At 38.8% G+C, this 20,913-nt stretch overlaps 1 protein-coding gene across 8 annotated transcripts in view; it reads right to left on the minus strand.

Annotated features, from left to right (window-relative positions):
• Nucleotides 1-20,913, minus strand: part of NRG1 (neuregulin 1) — a 1,145,979-nt gene that overhangs the window by 15,498 nt on the left and 1,109,568 nt on the right. For 3 of the 8 annotated variants that reach the window (XM_070364126.1, XM_070364124.1, XM_070364128.1), the window contains 3 exons: nt 14,064-14,122; nt 2,467-2,569; nt 832-958 (listed from right to left, as the gene is read on the minus strand). In XM_070364126.1, coding sequence (XP_070220227.1) covers nt 832-958; nt 2,467-2,569; nt 14,064-14,122 — 289 coding nt within the window. Of the gene's footprint in view, nt 1-831; nt 959-2,466; nt 2,570-7,512; nt 7,537-13,586; nt 14,123-14,706; nt 14,775-20,913 lie in introns of those variants that run through there. The other 5 variants (XM_070364125.1, XM_070364122.1, XM_070364123.1 and 2 more) reach the window with 3 other exon arrangements.

The raw sequence follows: 20,913 nt of genomic DNA on the forward strand, positions 1-20,913 counted from the left end.
TTTGTTGGACTTACCAACAAATTGGATTTACAAATAAGAACTTGTTCACATGGAACTTGTTCATATGTAAAGGACTTACCCTATCTGTAAAAAAACCAGGGGGAGCTTTGGAAGATGCTATCTAAAGATTCTCTGAATCTAATACTTAATGACTTCATTATATTTAAAAGCTAGATGATTGGTAAATTTTAAAAATACATCTTTGAATGGTGAAGGATATATTTCCTCCAAAGGGTTTGGTATCTTGTAGAAAGAGTCAAGGAATTAGAAAGTATTAAATTCTTCTGTTTTGGCTACTGAGAAGCAAGTCTGGTAATGCCCTTAACATTTTCCATGGCCTAATATCTCCCTTCTCAGAATCAGTAAATCATCAGGCACCTCAAAATGCCTCTAATTAAAAAAAAAAGGATTCTAGAGCCTTTAGCTCAGTTATCAGTGCTAATTAGTTAGATAGACTCAAGCAGCCTTCATTTCCCAAGTATAAAAAAATAAAACATTTCCTTCTGATTCTTGTATCATGAGTTTTATTATTTTCTTTGTGTTTTTTTCTCTGCTCTATCTTCTGGTTATGGCTTCCTTACAGAACAAACCCAACATTATTATTCCGACCCGTTAATGAACACTTTATAAGAGGAAATGTGCTGGTTTTACAGTCACCAAATCCACTTTAAAAAATGTTCCCATTATTTTCTCTCGGCGAAAACTTGGCTTCCTGGAAGCCCTGGTGATTAATGGCAGCAGCTAAGAGCCTAAGAGCTTTAGAAAATAAACTTCAAGGTGCCTGAACAGAGGAGAGATGCTGAACTTTCCCACTGGGCAGAGTCAACATACATTCACCAGCTGCACATTCTCGGGGGGCGGATTGGGGTGGTGGGGCCCGTTGGCTACGTTCATCATGGTGTTTCTTTCAGACCGAAGGCTCTGCCGAAGCCGGTCATGAAGCTTTTTCCGTTGTTTCCTGCATAGGGAAAAATGGAGCACTGATTTATTTTTTTTCTAATTATTTACATTTTTCAGTGCAGTCAGTTCTTTCTTCTACCAACACAACACTCAAGACAGTGGATTTGTGGGGAGAGAGGTAGAGAGAGGGCATGCCACCCCATCTCCGAAGTGGAGTCATCTGTTCTTGGCAAATAGACTGAAGAAGCCGGTGGGATTCTTATAGAAATGGAACTGGACTGCTGAGAGATAAGGAAAAAACAGAGGAGAAGACGAGATACGTCAAGTTGAGATTTGGCTAAAACTCAGCCTTTCATAATCACTCCATCTTTGCCCAAGTCTTACAGATGGTTGTGTGTCTTAGGTTACAATTCATGCTGTGCAATTGATAAAGCTGATTTCATTTATAGTTTTGCCTGTCTGTGTGTCTTTGAAGAAAATGGAGTTACTTTTGAATCTGTGTATCATAGTGTGTGTATGTGAGTGAAAATGTGTACATCTTTTGCCAGAAGATTTTGGCACAATTATAACATGATCCTATTCTAGTACATTTTTGTATAACTAGGTAATGAATATTCAAATATTGAGACTGAATCTAGTAAGACTCATAAGATGGATTCCATGAAGGTTTATTTTTCTCTATCGCTTGCTTGATTCTGGCAACACGCTACATCCCGGGACATTAAGGAAATGCCATCCATGTCCTTGTTTCTATGGCATAAATGCAGATTGTCTGTGTTCCTCAATTGAGATCATAATAATATTCCCATGACTAGTTTTGGCATGAGAGTTTATGTGATGAAACGACAAAATAAAATAAAACTGTGAATAGCATTATTTCAAAGTAGAAATTTTACATATGATACAAAAGTGAAAGGAATTCATATCATATAATCATATTTGTTAACAAGGACCCAGCTTCAACAGCCAACAAAGTGAACACAAATCTATTTTCATGTTTTCTCTTTTATTCTTTCAAAGCAAGTTTTGCTTGCTTCTCCTCCCGTGAGAGACCTTTTGTAAATCTCACACTGTGGGAGAATTTGAACTGGATGCAACTGACTGGATGCAACTGAAAACTCCATCATGGTTTTTAAAAATGCCTGCCTTTCAAACGCCACCAAACGCCTCCATTGTCCCCTATGTCTGAGTGCAGATTGGACGTGTCTTCAGAATTGAGATGACAAGCTCACTTGTGGTACCCACCACACTTTCAGGAGGGACCCACATCCACAGACACCCGCGTGGGTCCCTATGTAACCCTGTCCCTCCAACCCTTTTCTTGGGTCACGGGACTGTGGTCCATAAGCAAAAGTCTTCTGAACATTTTCGCACAAATAGGCAAAGCTTTCTAATGCCTGTGGTTAGGAAGGTCCTTGAATGGGTTATTCAGGACCAAAAATAAGGAGGAAATCCCCCTGCCCTTCTAATCTTCCAGGACAAGGCTGTGGAGCCTGGTTTCTGCCGAGCCTTTGCCGCCCAGGCTGCCTGTGAGCTCAGGGGGAAGGAGGCCGGGGAGGTGTTTACTTGGTTTTGCAGTAGGCCACCACACACATGATGCCAACCACGAGCAGCGCGATGCAAATGCCGGTAATGGTGAGCACTCTCTTCTGGTAGAGCTCCTCCGCTTCTGGAAAGGGATGAGAACAGACGTCAGCGAAGCTAGGTCCCTGACCCTCGCCCGGACTTACAACTGAAGAGTTGGCATGCTGCATTGTCCATGTTCACAAGAAAATACACACGGGACAATTCATTCCTTCGGCAGATAAGACTTAAGGTGCAGCATTCTCTGCACCACATTTTGAGCATAAAGCTGCAAAGCCCATTGGAGGGCCATTTATAATAAAAAAACTACGATCTATTCAATGACTTTAATGTTAAGCCATAGATGCGTACTAAACTGACAAACCATAAACATTAATGGTAAAATAACGATTTTGGTTAAAATTGTAGAATTTATTTAAAAAAAAATCTCTTGCAAAGACAACAGGAATTGATGCCAATAAAAGGAGGTGGCATCGGCACCACTGGGACCTTCCCCTTCCCCCTTCTTCCCAGCTTCCTGTCCCCTCCCCTCCCCCATCCCAAGCCTTTTTTGATTTCCCAGCTAGGTCCTATTCCCGTGGTCTTTACAAAGAACCACTTTTAACTTAAAACAAAAAAAGAAAAGAAAACTCAAAGACATTTGCAAACATGAGCTTGACTTGTAGTTAGAAACAAAACTGAGGCAGGATTCCTATGATTTAATAGGAAAACGGGGACAGAAGCAGCTGGACATGGAGTAGCTCAGCACTGTATCAGAGAAACTCCAGTAAGATGGATGGGATAGTCTTGGGCCGCGAGGAAGACTTGTCCTTTGAGGAACAATTATGACTTCACCAGTTGTACTTAGAGATCTAGTTTATGACACTACAAAACCACTGGCACAAATGATACAAGATTTGGAATAGATTGTACCTTCCTGCATTGGACAAGTTGGAAAATTAGCTAATGTCGGTTGCACCATGGAGGTGGGATGTTTAGAAATTTCAGATGAAGGTACTACTATACTCCCACTGCAACCAGTTTCTGATTCATGGAAAGTTTTCGATTTGCAAATCGGCTTTGGAGGGGGATAAATTGCTTATAGAATGGTAGTCAGGTTCTTAGTAAGATTGGCTGATTTAATGGTGAACCTGATCCTCTTAGGAACGAAGCTTCCAACCAGTCTAGTCACAACTTCAATGAGAAAGAGAAATTAACCAATGCATAATAAGCAGTCTAAGCTGCATTTGCTATTCTGATTAACAAGTTGGTCAAGAACTGGGAAACATTTTACCAATGAAGGTCTCATAGCTGGGTATCAACATGGGGCCTTATGGAACAATTTCAATTTACATTCTCTGTCTCAGCAGCCACAGTTTTTTTCTTTTTCCCTCTACTGAGAGAGGGCAAGTTGCCGGAAGTCTTCTTGAAATGAAAAAAGGTGCAATGCCATTTCTATGATACAGCAGACTTTATCATTAAACAAAAACATTTCCTACAAGCCAAGCCCATGGTAATCAAATTCCAGTTAACAGGTCAGGAACATTGTCAAATCAAATTAATAAGATCACTGATTATTAACAGGAAGAGGAGGAGGAGGAGAAAATAGTCAGTGGGTAAAAAAAAAGACCAGAATGCTGCAGAGATTATACGAAAACAAACAGAAAGGTTTGGAAGAGGAAAAGAAAGCAAATCAAGAGGCCAGACAGACTGACAGAATGACGGAGAGAGGAGGAAGCCAGGTAGGAGGGAAAAACGAGGTTAAAGAGTGAAGGAGCCATCTGAGGTTCCTGGCACAGCATGCCTGATACTAAGGGAGGAAAAATAAATACATAAAAGAAAACCAGAGGGAGGAAGTGCTGGGGTGGGAAGCAAGGTGGATATAGATTTGGAAGGGTTATCCCATACAGCATAACTCCTAACCTAGGCTGGCGGTCACGTGGCAGCCACAATTAGAAAGCAAAGCAGCTGGTGCATTGCGGGGGCGACAACGGACCAGGAGACATGGAGCCCTGTCACGTTATTTCTGTGCCGCGTAAGTCAAATGAGGACGTGGCGTGTGGATGCTTGTATGTTAATTGAGAGTGTCTGCTGCCTCCCTTCCCCTAGAGCCACAGGACAGGGAATTCAATTTCATAAGGTGCTAATCTGTGAGCTGATGTGGCTGGAACGAACGGGCACCTGGATGTTTTTAGCACTAAGTCTAAGCAGCAAAGGCATCACCCCACTGGTCCTTCTCTGGGGAAAGCAGAATGCAGAGCAGGAATCTTTTGTTTGGGATGAATTGGTTAAGAAAGAGGAGCGTAAAAGCGTCACTGCCTAGAAAGTGAAGACCCTACTGTACTTTTACTTACTCTATTTTTCCTTCTTTTCAAATGGCAAGCACTGGTAGTGCTTCCATCTTCCAATTCTATCTTTAGAAAAACCTGGGAAACTGCTTCCCCAAACTGCAAAAAGAGGACCTATCCAAGGGCTAAAAGTGGGGAAGGCATTGTGCCGTCTTTTGCAAGTTTTTTGGTGGTTGTTAATTCTAAAAGAATAGACTGACTAGGGTTCGTGAAGAAATGGCATATAATGACTTGCTCATTTTCCCCCGGTTATGTCAGCAGATGACTCTCCCCAGAAAAATCAATCATGGAACCGGAAAGGCAGCCCAGTCAAAGCCAAAGGACAAAACAGAAGTGCTAAGATGAGCCAGTTGAAACCAAGGCCCCTAGAGCATGGATGTGGCTTAGGACTCTATAGATGGCCTGAATGCATTACGTATTTTCAAGTTTCTATCAGATCTTTCAATGGTTCCCTAAATCAGGTGACCCTCACAAAATAAATATGTTCAAGGAGAAATACTTGGTGAACAATAATATAAAAAATATTTTTTTTAAAAAAAACCACCCTCCTTTTTCTCCCTTATTTTTTCCCTGTGGTACAGGGTCAACTGGACAAGAGCAAATTAGAGACAGCGTTGAAAAAAAGAATGCCTCAGTCCTGTTGGTGGATCTGCCTTAATGAGTCGAAACACTTCTGAGCCTTTATGGTTTGGCTGGATGCATTAAATGAATCAGATCAAGCACGTTTTTCAGACTGATCTGGCCAGGTCGAGAGAGAGAAGCCTTGGCCGTTTCAATTTTGATTGGCCTGTAAGGTCTGATTTTCCTTAAGGATGGAATGTTCTGGCTGGCTGGAACCTCTGGAAGCCTTTCCTGTAAGAGGTGTGTGGGTATCAGCTCAGGGTGCCTTTACTAAACCCTTCAGGTCTTACCGAGGGAGGTCATGTATCTGAAAAAGCCATCACTCTACTTCATTGTTTGGGAAAACAAATATTAAATTTAATAATTAGACCTTAAAGTGATAACGCTGGAAGGATGCTTTTAGGGAGAAGAGGGGAGGTGATGGTGGGATTTTTTTTTCTTCCTTTCAGGTAAGGCCAATACGCCTTTTGAAAAGTGGGATAAATTTCATCCCGAGGGAAGTAACCTGAATAGATAATGCCCCTCATGTAGACCACCTGCCACCCGTGGGATGTTGGTGGGGCTTCTCGTACTCCTTACTCTCGAGTGACATTCTCTGATGTGCAAAGGAACACTTACACCAATGTGGGGCTTTCCCTATCACATGAAGAGTTTTCTCTTGGAATTTTTTTTCTGGGGGGAGGGGAATGTACAAGTAATTGAGTTTCTATCCCTGGCAACTGACAGCTTGCAACACCCTCATTTTCCACAGATTATGGAAAGTACATTAGGTGTAGACTGTGATGTTACCATTGAAAAGAAAGCAACAGCTATAAGATGCTCTTGTTGCATGATGTCACTGACACTAGCTGATTGGGGGCCAGATAGTCCTTTATTCAGGACATTGCTTTATTGACTGATACGCACTTCCAGGGCTGTAGCATTCAGGAAGCCTGGGGACCTGCACTGCAGAGCCTCCGGGAGGACAAAATGGCTTCCCCTTCCTGCCAAGACTGGCTTTTCTCCCAACTATCTAGGATGTTGACTAGTCGCTAAGTTGTATCCAACTCTTTGCAACTCCATGGACTGTAGCCCACCAGGCTCCTCTTTCCATGGGATTTCCCAGGCAAGAAAACTGGAGTGGGTGGCCATTTCCTTCTCCAGGGGATCTTTCCAATCCAGGGATAGAAGTTGAGTTTCCTGCACTGGCAGGTGGATTCTTTACTGCTGAGCTACTGGGGAACAGTATGAAAGTTTGTATTTGATTACTTGGGATATGGTGACTCAAATTTAATTCTTTTATGGCTAGAATTTCCATCTAAAATAGCATAGGGCATTTTGTTCTTTCTTTGCTCATAAGATAATGAAGCTTAGTGCAGTGCTTGTATATATCTCCAGAAAACTAGAGTAATCCATGTCTGAAAGTGAAAAGTGAAAGTTGCTCAGCCATATACAGTCCATGGAATTCTCCAGGCCAGAATACTGAAGTGGGTAACCATTCTCTTCTCCAGGGGATCTTCCCAACCCAGGAATTGAACTGGGGTCTCCTGCATTGCAGGCAGATTCTTTACCATCTGAGCTATCAGGGAATGTATGTAATATTATGCTGCAGTGTAAGAGCTTTCTAGGTTACAATATGAATAGATGATTTTTACATTGTATATAAAGCTCCTATTAGCTGAAAATGCGGAGTGTTCTTAAGTCTGTGTATGTGAAGCTTCTTTTGTTCTCAGGCCCCTGGCTTGGTTCCTCCTAAAGTCTTATGAATCACTCCAACTTACCCAGCTCTGGAATAACAGCATGGTCAGATCCGATCAGTGGGTCAAGGAACATGGGATGTATGTGAATTATACCCAGTAAGGCGATTTTCAACTCTAAGTGAAGGTTTTGAATCTAAAAGCTGCTGCCCTCAGTACCTCGTTGGTAAACTAACCATAGATCGAAAGCAAAGAAATCATTGTTATAGCTGTATGATCCCTTCTAAAGAGAAAGGAAATTAGTTAGGAACTGAAAGGTAAGAGTAGACAGGGGGGAAATATAAAGGTTTCAGCTCATAGGCTCTAAATTCTGCAGGCTAAAAGGAATGATGATTGGTCCATACCCATAAATTCAATCCCAAGATGCTCTGCCAATGCAGAAAGTTGACAACAAAAAAAAAGAAAGAAAGGGAAAAAGTTTCAGAAAAGAGCAATACACTGCACTCCAAAACACATTACACACGACTATTACGGCTCTGTAGGCGTGCACATCGAACAGACAAACGGTGGATGGTTAAGGAAGCAGTGCTCAGGTACGCCCCCACGAGTCCACAGAGGGAACTTCTCTTTCAAGAGGTGTGCAAATTCCAGCACACGGTAGGTATTTATTAACCCTTAAAAGACCTTACTGAGGGAGAAGTGAATGGCTGACCCCTCCTCTATGCTATGCGTTATCTGGGAATCAAAAGACTGGATTTATCATCAGAGATGGCATTTGGTATCATTTCACCCTGCTGCTTTCAAAAGGCAGGCGTGGAGTTCCAGGGAGGTGAAGTCATTTTACCCAAAGGCAGAGAGTGGCAGAGCAGGGAGGTGAAGCCAAGAGGAGCAATTAGGTTGGAAATTTTTGTCACATTAGATCGCTATTTTTCATTGGGGCTAGCTATGCTCTAATATTTCCTGCTGTATTATTTACTTATTTTTAAACTATTTCCTTTCCCCCCAGATCTTCCACTCTCTCCATCATGTGTATGACATGGAGAACACTTCGGCTCAGAAAAGCCAGCCAGGGCACTGAGGCAACTGGAAGCCTGCTTCCAGTTTTCTGTATCATCTGCATGGGATAGCAGTGACTGCCTCACTTTTTCAAATGGTTAAAAAAAAAAGGAGGCGGGGGAGGATGCAACTCCTGGGTTCTTTGGTTAATTTTAATTTACCACTTCCTCTAATCACAAAGAGCCAATTAGATGGGCACTTCCCAGTGCTGAGCCCTGATGCCCAGATGCTAGCTGATGGCTGTAGGCACCCAGGGGGCCCGCAGCGCTGCCCAGGGGAGGGGGCTGGAAGCTGTGCGCCCCAGCCCACAGTCCTAGCACACCTGACTGAGGACACATCAGAACTGCAGGACTGGCCGGACCTGCACAGGCTCAAGTGGAGAAGTGGGGAAAATCAGGCAAATCAAAAAAAAAAACAATCGAGAAGTGACGCTTTCCATTCTTGAAACAAAAAACTGTTAACCAAATGTCACCGTCTGGGGCCCTTCAGGACTCCCTTATTTGTGTGTGGGGGGTGGAAAGGCAGGTGGGAAGGTGGGGCAGGATGAAAACAGAGGGGTTCTGTGGTCTGTATTTCTTTTCCTTGGTCACTGACTAGAGAGATACCAGGACAGTCCCAGAATCTGACAGGGCATCTCTTCAGTTTGAAAGCACACACTGGAGGGGTACTTCTCTTCCAAAACAGCTTGGACATGAACAGATCTCCTCATAGAGAGATCGTGTTTGGAGTCATCCTGGTTTCAGGTCCTTTCTCTGCCATTTACCTGTTCAGTGACTTTGGACAAGTTCATTTCTCATTGACAAAATGCTTATGGTATTGACACATGCCTCACAGGGTGACCCTGTGGAATAAAGGAGACGTGAAGTGTGTCGGCCAACAGCGGAGGGGTTTTAACAGCTTGGCGGACAGGTGTATCTGGAGATTTACTTTGGGCCACTGATCGCAGGCATGCAGGCTTAGTTTTGATTAATTTCCGGGCCCTCAAAACTCTGACAGCCTCTGTGATATATCAAGAATTTATATTAAAAAAAAAAAAAAAACTTGCCACCTCTTAAGGAAATGAAGTTTCCCAGATTTTATATATGTGTGTATGTATATATGTATAATATGTATGTATAAATACATACCAAATAGTACACTGACGAACAATGATAAAGAGGCACTTTATATAATAGAATTTTCTTTGCCTTAAGTCCGGGGTACTCAGGCAAATCACGTACATTTTTCATAAATTTAAAGAAAGAGGACGTAGAGTGACTTTGGTTGCACCATGTTCACAGCAAAATTAATAGTTTTTTCCAATCCAAATTTCTCTTGCCTCTGTGAAACACTGAATTGAACAAATTGACATTTTCCCCCAATTTGTTTCCTCCATATAAACTTCAGAACATCAAGGTACCACAATTCATTTTCTGAGGAAGTGATAATAAATTTCCGTACATGTTTCCATGAGCAACTGACTCAATTTTTCTCCCTAGAACCCCCTCCGTGTCTTGCCTTTTCCTCCTACGTCAGTAAAAATTTAAGGGTTAAAATCAACAGATGACTACAGAAACTCTTTCCAGAGAAGAGAATCATGATTCCATGCCTACATGAACACTGCTAATTATCTATATTAGTTGCATAGAAAGCTTGGTTAAGTCTTCAATAAAATTAGTAGCATGCTCATGCATACATATTACTGCATTTACAGTTTTATAGGTAAGTTGGTGAGCCTAACTCTAATTTCATTTCATGGGAAGTCATTCATATCAGGCAGCTCCAATTTCAAATAATTCAAAGGGAAATTGGTACTTAAAATTGTACTCTCTTCTGGCCATAAGCCCTAACAAGGAAACAAGCAGAAGAAGCATGCATCAGTCACCCAAGTCCTGTAGCAAACATTACTGTAATTTATTTGACTATTGGTGGCTACATTTCTTTCATTGTAAGTCAAGAAAAGCAGAATACACAAATACTTTTCATTTTCTGAAGAGGTTATTACTTTCTATCTGTTCTATTTAATCTAATGTTGGCTTAGGCTTATTACATATCATATGTTTCCTATTGAACATCTGCCTAGCCACTCCATTTTTCAAATTAAATTAATAATTCAAAAACACGAAGGTTACTGTAAACAATTTAGCTTCCTTTTCTACATGTGATTTCCTGCTGTGCAGTAAGCAATATAAAAAATTAATTTAAATCTGAGTCTTTAGAAACTATTAAGTATTGACTCACTAATCTTTTGCTGTAGGATTTTATAATTGTTTGGAGAAAACTGATTAACCTGTAGGTTAATTTAAATTTTCAACTGCATTAGAGAAAAGAACAAGAAAATTTCTTGAAAAGTTGAAATTGTCCATACATGCAATTATAATTTCTGTTAACATTTGGAGACATTCTTGGGTTTTCTTAAGCAAGTAATCTCAAAGAGGTATGTGTCCTCTTGACTTTTGCCCCCCTGAGGTTTCTAGAGGAGTCTTGTCAATGTCATTTTTACATGGGACCAATTTAGCCACTGACTTCTAATTTTCAACTTACCTTTACAATAGTAGATGCTTTTTTTTTTCACATATACCAATCCACATTGCCACTGAACCCTTTGAAATGCAATAGGAAACTCCTTTCTTCCAAGTTTCCATATGCCATGAGCAAGTATGTTCATAAAAACACACACAGTGAAATCTCACTAATGCTTAGCTGGAGTTAATAATTCTGTTATAGGCTGATGTGTCTTTATTCTACTTTTAGCAAGATACACATGTTTGATAAAGAAACTAATAACTTCAGTGAATTTAAAAAAACATTTGGAAAAATCAACACAAATAATTTAGGCACTAGTAAACTACGAATCAAAAATACTTTTAAGGCTATCTGAGTTTACTCATTCTGAGGATATGCCTGTAAGTTCTAAAACTGTACTCTTTTAAATAGTCTATACTTTGGGCTATTCTAGAATTACTTCCTATTAGATGTTAGTTTATATATGACCTATTTGCTCCATACTGCTTGAAACTATTGAAGCTGTGTGTTTTTTCCTATAGTCTATAAATTGATTATTGATTGTCTGTATATACAAACACAGACACACATGCACCCCCCCACACACAACACACACACCATGATGAAAACAATGCTTTCAAGCAGGAACTCTGTGTTGAGAGGGGTGAAACCTAAAGCTTACTAACCTTGACAGTATTTTCCAAGAAAGTTGTAAATGTTTTATTTCAAGGCAAATGGCTTCCTTCAAGAAAGCCCTATAAAAGATACATGTGTTCCTTTTTTTTAATATTTTAAATCAGTTTTTATAAATCAATACATGTCCCATAGGACACCCTGACCAGAAAAATTGTATTAAATCCTAATAATGTAAGTTATGGTTTAGAATCATTTAAAAAACTGTATGTTCTTTTACAATGTGATTCATCAACTGAAAATGTGGTTTGGTAAGTTGAACAATGTGTCTCTCTGAAGCTGGGGAATATTTTTTCTTTTAAAATGTATGATATGCATTTCAAACTTTATGAACAAAAATAAGAAAATTTTAAACTTTACCAAGATGGCAACACCTTTTAGCTTTTGCGTAGCTTTCATTACTAGTTGAACATAAAGTTCTTAGAGCAGCAAATATTTATTTCCCTGCCTTCGATGTGAAGGTCTGTGGAAGTAAAAACTGAGAATTTAAGACATGGAAGTTAGAAAATTAACTCTGGGCAAGACAATTTTGGAAAGCAGTTTCTGAATGGAAGCTTTTGCTTTTCCAGACACGAGGCAGGGCTGATGCACAGTCATTACAGACTTTGTTTATAAATGTGCTTCCTATCTATCTTTGTTAAATCAGGTTAAATCTGAATGCCGTTTTCCTGGACATCTTCCAAAAGTGCCACTGAAAGCTTACTAAAGAATTTATTCAAGGAATCACATTCCGATTAAAATACATAATGGCTATTTTTAAATCATATCTTATGAAAGAGAATATGGTCTAAAAGAGAAATTGAGAATATTTTTTCAGGTTCTACTGTCAGATCTCACTGCATCATTATTTTGGAAAATGCCTTCATTTTTACATTGCTTTCAGTGCACAATGATATTCCAAAAATTTAAGTACAATACACATGTTCAGAATTTTCATTAAAGTTTAAAATATAATTGTACTGAATTTATACAGTCACAGGGATTTGTAAATCCATGTCCTTTGAATACAAACATTTCTAAAAGGAATGGCTGTATTAAGTAAAATTCTATTATTTACCTTCTGTTTTTATGCTCCATCTTATCTAGCTTTATAACAATAATCTATAGCTATAGAGAGAACAATTCTGTCCAGTGAAAGCATTTTATTTAAAGGTTTTGAATAAAGAGGAGACTGTGTTTGAAAATTTGGCAATGCCAATTTATCACTTTTTCACAACAAAAAATGGTCTGTAACGTGATTTTTTATATGCAGCTTTTGTAAATACATCAGAAGTACCACCCACTAAAAAACTGATAGAATAGTATGGGTCCAATCTCCTCATAATGCATATGAAATTTCTTTTTTGATAGAATTTATTCTTCCCTAACTGTTAACATGAGAAACAGAAGGTTACTCTTTGCATGAACACAAATAAGGGTCAAATCTCATTCTTTTAGGGCCCCCAAATGACCAATTTCTATCACTGTTTCTTGTGTTACATGAATTTAGACCACAATACACTATGTGAAATATTTTTTGGGGTAAGCAATTGACAAGCCGAATCAGAGGCTGACAAATCCATTATAATGCTTTTGTAAATAAAATCTGATAGCACACGGCCATACTTATGAATTGCTTTTGTGCTCCATAGGCTGAGTGTTCTGTGGTTATGACAGTAATGGTATGGTCTGCAACTGCAAAAGCATTTACTATCTGATCTAAATTTTCAGAAAAAAAAAAATTGTCACCTTTGATCTAAATGGATAACTATATGGAATCTATTTTTAAAATAATGTTTTGAAAGTTCCAGAATTAAAAGCTAAAGTCCTTGTTCACAAAAGAAGGACAGATACGTAGTTTAGTTATCCATGCAGTTATATACAATGTAAATGGTCTTTTAGGAATGTTCAAAACTTCATGAAGCCACAGAAATCCAGCAAAATTTCCCGGTTCTCATTTTAAAAGTATACATCTAGCAGTGAACTGTGATATTTCATAGTAACTAATAAATATTTTTAAAAAACAACTTTTTCCTAAAATTATTATTGAGAGTAGAATAACATAAATAAGTGATTTAACAATTCATCTAAAAATCATTTAGACCTGAATCCCTTGTTTCCTAAACAAGGTCAAATAGAACCCAGGCTATCTCCTTTGCTGTGAAATGTTTGCTTTTAATTTTCCTACTCAGTGCTTTTTTTTTTTTTTTTTAATGCAAACTGTTTGGTTAATGAAGAGAAACATCTGAACTCTTTTTATTCTGTTTATTTGTCAGAAAGAACACATTCTGAACCAAAGCGAACTTACCATCATTTCAAGTGTGTACTGGTTACAACTTCACACACCTCCTTTTCAAGGATAGGGTCATTTTATAAAGAAGAGGGACTGTCCCGTGGAACGATTTTTATTTTCTCAATAAAAGTGAGACTTTTCAAGGCCTTTATTGTCATTGCACTGGGTGAGAGGGACTATCATGTCGTATCACAGTAATTCAAGATCAATTTCAGAAACACTGGAGCCTTACGCACCTACGAGTAGCTCAGAGCCCACTAGTCACGGACAGAGGAAGTCATACAATCGCTTGTGTTAATGTTCTCATGCGACAGGCAGAGGCAGTCAATGTTAGACCTGGTAAAACGCATCTAGCTCTAGGTGGAATCTGAGGGGAGATGCGGCAACAAGAAAGCGGCACCGACTGAGCATGCGCCTATTCAGGCAGAGACAGAAAGGGAGTGGACGTACTGTAGAAGCTGGCCATTACGTAGTTTTGGCAGCGATCACCAGTAAACTCATTTGGGCACCTGAGAGAAGAAACAAAAAAACAATGGTAGAAAAAAAACAGAGAAAAAAAGAGAAGAGGTGAATATATGCTAGAAAGAAGCTCCTTCAGTGTCATTTGACTGAACTTGGTGAGTTCACTCTCAGGAACTGAGTCTTTGTCCTCATCATGGCTTTTAGGCTCTGGCGTTTCCCCCAATGGGATAAAAATTTGGGTAAACATGATAGAAAGATCCCAGCATTTTAAGTGACCGTGTTCTCTCAAACGGAGCCACTTAAAATGAGAGCTGGGTGTTTTCTTCAACTAGGTTCTCTGCTTATGGTGCTGGTCCAACGCACTGGAAGGAAAGGAGTTTTGGTGGGCCCGCCCGCCATGATTGCCAGCGTCATGGACCATCCTGAGGGGTTTTATGAAATTGATGACCTTTGTGGTTTGTTGTGGAGACATAGCTAGACAAGATCGTACTGAATGGGTTTCTGCCCTGAGTGGGTTAACCATGATTAGAACAAAAGGCATCAGTCACAACTGAGCTGTAAAGGCACCAAGCGGTAGCGACTGTTGCTGTAGTTTGGGGGAGAGAGCAAATTTCAGATTATTTTAACATACTTTCTTGGGTTTGGACTTTCATGGGCACATTCTCAGTACATCTCGCTCCAGTGAATCCAGGTTGGCACCTAGAGGGTAAAAATGTAATAAGCAATCGAACGCTAAAGACACTGAACTTTCAGACTGGCAATTTTCCTCCTATGGAGTATGGAGAGTCCTACAAATGACCTGGTGGCTGAACAACATAAAGAAAAGAAGGCAAAACATTTAGAAAACCATGTCCCATGAAAACCGTGGGGTATATATTTCTGTTGTTTGCTTCAGTCTTCATACACTCAGTTAACTGAAATTTAACTAGTGTGAGGCTGAAAGGTTGAAAGGGCTTGGCAAGGTATGGGCAGATACGTCATTATCTCTTGGGCATTTCCGAATTTGTCAATGATCACCTGATGCTGAAACACTGGTTTGGTAAGAGCTTATATGGTTCCATCCATCATCATTTACCATTTAAATAATTTTGAGTTTTTTCTTTTGTAGACACAATTGTGTACTTCATTTTGTTGTTGTTTAGTCATTAAGTCATGTCTGCCTCTGAGACCCCATGGACTGTAGCCTGCCAGGCTCATCTGTCACTGGTATCTTTGAAATCATCAAACTACAATAGGAGTCAAGCACTTTCACACTCTAATGATTACTGACAAGAAAAATGACATCCTCCTTTTTTTAAAAGATTATACAAAGTAGGTCTTATTTTTAATGGTGTAAAAAATCTATAAAGAGGCAGATTTTTAGTAGTATAAATTTCACTTCATGCAATCATCCCAAATCAAATACAAATACATTTAAAAAATTTAAACAGTTATTCTTCCACTGAAGTATTTAATGAAAATCATTTTGTATTTAAGGTAAACTGTTTTGAAACTGTATAAAATTTACATTTTACTCACTCACATTTGCCTATCAAAATTCCAGAATCTTGGTAGAATATTGTTCTCAAGGTCTTGGGATGGGGCTGTACCTAGAGATGGAAGTCCTTTAAAACTGCTCTTTTTGTTGCTGTCACTCCAGTAACTAAAGCATTTCAGAATGGATTCATTTTACCCCAAATATCATACTCAAAGAAACAGGGTCACCAGAAAGTTCCAGGACACAAATATACTTCTTACAGGTGCCCCACACTGATAGCCATGATTATTATCAATAGTTCATCTAGACCATAAACATCATGCATGATTTCCTTTCCAGAATAAATAAAAATAAACACCACCTTTTTGGCATCAAAGAGATGTGAATAAAAAATTAGCAAAAAATTTTTGCTAATATCAGGTTGATTTTTTTTTTCCATCCCCCTTAAAGCCAAATTCAGTGCCAAAAAAACATTCTCAAGTGATCTGGTACATCTGCTTCACCAATTTCACGAAGAATGGCTTATAAGAATAAATACTAACAGTTCTGTATTTTCAGCCCTATGAGTACTTGTGTCAATAAAGTATAATTATGATCATTAATAATAATATCAATAAGCTTAACAACAAATATCTTGTTATTTACATAGTTTTTTTTTAATTCTTCAAAAAAAGTTTTTAAATGAACTGGTTACTTTTGCTGAAATGAGTAGAGGAAGAACTACCTAGAGAAATACAAAAATAAGAACTATAACCTGTGAGGTTGGGTCATTTCTTATGAATATGTCATTCTACCTGCTTCAATTAAGAATGTCTTTCCATGTAATTTAAGAAAAACACATGGAACCATGTTTTCCATGTAACTTATTTGATGTAAAAATTTGTGAAGTATATGATATTTTATTTTTATATTTTTTCTGAACCAGGACTATAAATCCATATAGACATACAGTATAATTAAGCAGGTAATTCCAGAACTAAGAATATATTCTGTAATGACCATTTCATCTTACCTGTTTGCACTCTTCGTAAAAATTTAAATTCTTAATTTGATCACATAATAACTCATTTGCTTCATGGAAAGAATATAGTATAAGATGTGTGACTATGGCCTGTGTGTGTGTGTGTGTGTGTGTGTGCGCGTGTGTCTGTGTGTGTGAGAGAACTATTAGAGGTAAGAAATGCCTCTTTAAGAATCATGAAATTCACAAAGAGCTCAAGAATCATGAATTCCTTAAGATAAGAAATACATTTATCAGAAAATTGCCAATTATGCATCTTAGATGACATTTTTGAAATAAGAAGGCATGGGACAACGAGATGAAGGGGAGCAAAAATCCTACCCAATCAATTTTCTAATTAGTACAAGATTCTAAAATGATGTTTCCTAGGAAACCAGTATTATAAGATGGTGGTTTATCTCTATCATAAAATGATACAGAATATTTGGTGCAGTAACAGTAGATCTGCATAAGGTATACCAATCCTTTTTGGAATTACCTGCTATGTCTGAACCAGAGCTATCCTTTCACTAATGTTTATCTTCACTTGGAGGCATTTTCTTAGTGTAAATCCTTATTATTATTCAAAGTGGGGTCCAAGGACCAACAGAATCAGCATCTGCTGGAATCTTGTTAGTAGACACATAGAGTCTCAGGCCCCAGTCTAGAACTATGGAATAAGAATCTGCATTTTAATAAGATCCCTAAGAGATCTGTATGTACATTAAATTTAGGATGTCAGAGATCCTGACTTCCAAAGATGGAGACTAAGGCCCTCTATCCTGGCATTGCAGAATCTTGCTGTTTGGATGTGAGAAGTCCATTTGGCTTCACTGGGCCACAGTTGTCTTCAGTGATAAAATGTAAAGATTTATCTAAGTGATTATCAAAGGTTTCTTTTACCACAAAGGTTCTGGGAGTCACTCTCCTACATGGAATCACTGTGCAAAAACCTGGCATCATCTCTTCTGAATGTATTACCAGTCAGGGAGGACTCAAGAACTTTAAAACGATTCTTCTGATAGAACTGATATTTTAAGACAATCATGGAGGCAAAACAAATGTCAAATACCTATTCCTAGGCCAGTCAAGGGTTCAGAGCTATAATCATTAGGTAACTTTTGTGGACATCTGGAGTTGTTGCCCAATCAGATGGGAGGAAGTGGAAACAACTTCTGCATGAGCAAACTGCAGACTGCATTGATTGGGCAGAGAAAGCATATGCAAATGGAAATGCACTTGATCTATAAGGTGTGAGTCGCTCAGTCGTGTCTGGTGTCTGACTCTTTGTGAACCCATGGACTGTAATCCACCAGTCTCCTCTGTCCATGGGATTCTCCAGGCAAGAATACTGGAGTGGGTTGCCATTTCTTTCTCCACAGGATCTTGCTGACCCGGGGATCGAACCCAGGTCTCTCACACTGTGGGCAGATTCTTTGCCATCTGAGCTACCAGGGAAGCCCATCTGATTTATAGGCTCTGATTAAACTCTACAGTATGACTCCTAAAAGAACAGGGTGACTGTCTGGCTGTTGGCATACTTTTCTGTTAGCATTGTCCTTTAAGCAGCCAATCTGTCACCTTCTTCGGAGATAGGAGTACAGTAGCTTTAATCTCATTGTGGACAATGTGCTCTGGCCTGAGTCTGAGCACCTTCCAAGAATTCTGTCTTAGAAGAATCTGTCTGAATAACAATTGAGCCCTTACTGTAGCTTCAAATCTATATATACCAATTGTTTTACCCATCAGATTAGAAGATGGAGATATTTTTAAAAATTTTAGTATTTGCTCTTATACAAAGATAAATGAAGATAAGCAAAGGTAAGCAATCTTTGTTCTATATTTGTTCTTCAGGAGATGAAAATTCACACAGTTTCATCTGAATGAAGCACTGTCTCTTCCAATACAACATCAACTCCTTCCTGAGTGTCACCTCCTCACCAACCCATGTCCACGCCCTGAGTGAGGGATTCCTTATTTGGCTCTCACTGCATGGTGCCTCCATCTCTTCCACTGCCCTGGCCTGTTGGTCTTGTGATTATCTCTTTGTGAAGACGGTGAACAAATTCTGATCATTTTATAGCTCTAATGTTTCACCCCAGTGCCTGGCTCTTGAAGGACTCTCATAAAATACTGGTTAAATTGAACCTGATTGAAGGTTAGAACATAGTGTCCAGTAAAGAACTGTATCAAAGAGACCCATATAGCAATTGATTGGTCAAGTACAGGTCAATATTGAACTTTGGCTTTCATTTCTATAGTTTGTGACCAACTCTCTCCTCTGTAGACTTCCAAATAATTTTTTTTTAATAGTACCTTCCTCACAGACTCCTTCCCCTATACAGAAACCTTTAACATTGAGTCTGGAATTTGGAAAACACTCCATATAACTCTTTAACAGTAAGTCTGTTACCTCAAATTTAAATCCCATTACTGAAATACCATTTAACCCAGGATTCAATAAAGCAGTTACAGTCTAGTAACCAAGACTTCTGCATAGTAAAATAAAAATGGTTCTTAATAATAACCTTAATACATGGTGATTATCCTGATATGCTTACTGTGTAATCGATTATCAATTCATGTCATTTTCTGAATCAGTTTAGTGTTTGGTCTATTTTTTACATTCTAATTGAATAAATTATCCCCCCCCCTTTTTTTGGTGGAGATACTAGATATCATTAAAGATATTTCCAGAACCCCAAGAAACTTTCAGTTATTTAGGATTTGCTAATTTTATAAGCCATTATAAATGGCTTAGTGGTTTTTGAAATTTATGGTCAATTTATAAACCACCCTTACATCCCTTCTCTTCCTGTCTTTACTTCTTGGTTTCATTAATTTTCATTAGGTTCTCCCTTGATCCGACAGGAGAAGGGAAACAGATTTACATGCGGTATTTCCCCTCTATTTACGCATCACTCCACCAGGAGATGTTTTAGACAGTTATCCAAAAAAGCAGCAGCCTTACTGTCTTTTCGCTCTACCTCAATACTAGCTGGGTATTTCCTTCACATAGTACAATATCTGAAGCAATTTCTCTGAGGTCCATGTTTACAAACAGTAGGTAATGGAAAGGCCAACATATACGTGTGAAGGGTTATCAGTGAGTTTAAACGTTAGGCTTTAAGGACTTTGGCTCTTCCTCTGTAAACCAGACTTGGCAATGTACACGCCACAGTGCTGGCTTGTTTTTCTACAGGATCCTGTTGCAAGGGCTGACTTTTCACCCCTTCACTCGGGATTCTGACTAGAGCTCGCCCACTCACTGGCTGAGTATCTGTGTTGTACATTATTCTTTCCCAAATGGATTGTTACTATTAGTCTGCATTTTTCCAAGATGATCTGCATTCTGTTATCTACTGTGAAGTGAAATTTCTTAAGGTTCATATATGCTTTTCTAATTTGTGTTTTAGTGTTCCTTATGGTATCATCTGCAAAATACATTTGTTTCCTCAAGGAAATGCCTTCTTCAACATCATTAAAGAAAATATTAAATATAATATGTTCCTTCAATAACATTTCCTACAGATCCAACCTTAGACCTCCCCATCACTGTTCAGCTAGTATGGATCATCCCATTGCTTTTTTATTATGATCTGGGGACTAGTTCCCAATACTTGAGATAACGGTACACACAGAGTGGCCACAGTGGACCCATGGATAAATACTGAGGGGGGAAAAAAAACTAAGTCATTCTGGATCTGCACTGTTGGTTTTCAATGTCGAAGACATACAATCCCACTAATGAGGTGTCGGTGTTTATGAACTAACCTCTCCTTGTGTGAACCCTGGTGCCCTTCCCAAAGTTCTGTTTGTACAGCTTGTTCTGAAATGCTCATCCGTAGATGAAAATCCTTGCCGTTGTTTACCCTAAATGATGTATCCTTTACTTTGGGGTCAAACAATTTCATCGGATATGGGCTCAGTCTATAGCCCATACATCTCTCTGTCCTTGTGACATGATGACTTATGGACTCAGCTAATTTGTGGTTTGGTTTTGTCTCTGGAGGATGCCCCTATACACAGCATAGCGATTCTGAACCTTCCATCCACTCCAGCCCCATTTGATGATGAAACCTCTAAATACTCACTTTTGACTTATATCTTTCAATAGAAATATTTCACAATGATGCATTTTATTTTAATTTTTTATTTCCCCCCAGACTTACGGAGGTATTATTGACAATATTGTATACACTTAAGCTGTGCAAACTGATGATTTGATATATTATACGTTATTTAATGATTACCACCAAGAGCTAATTAACTCATCAGTCACCTCATAAGGTGACTATTTAAAAATTTTTTGGTTATAAGATAAATAACTTCAGTTATAAGATAACTTATAACTTCTTCAG

The sequence above is a fragment of the Bos mutus genome, chromosome 27 (genome assembly GCF_027580195.1).
Source record: "Bos mutus isolate GX-2022 chromosome 27, NWIPB_WYAK_1.1, whole genome shotgun sequence".
Classification (NCBI taxonomy): domain Eukaryota; kingdom Metazoa; phylum Chordata; class Mammalia; order Artiodactyla; family Bovidae; genus Bos; species Bos mutus.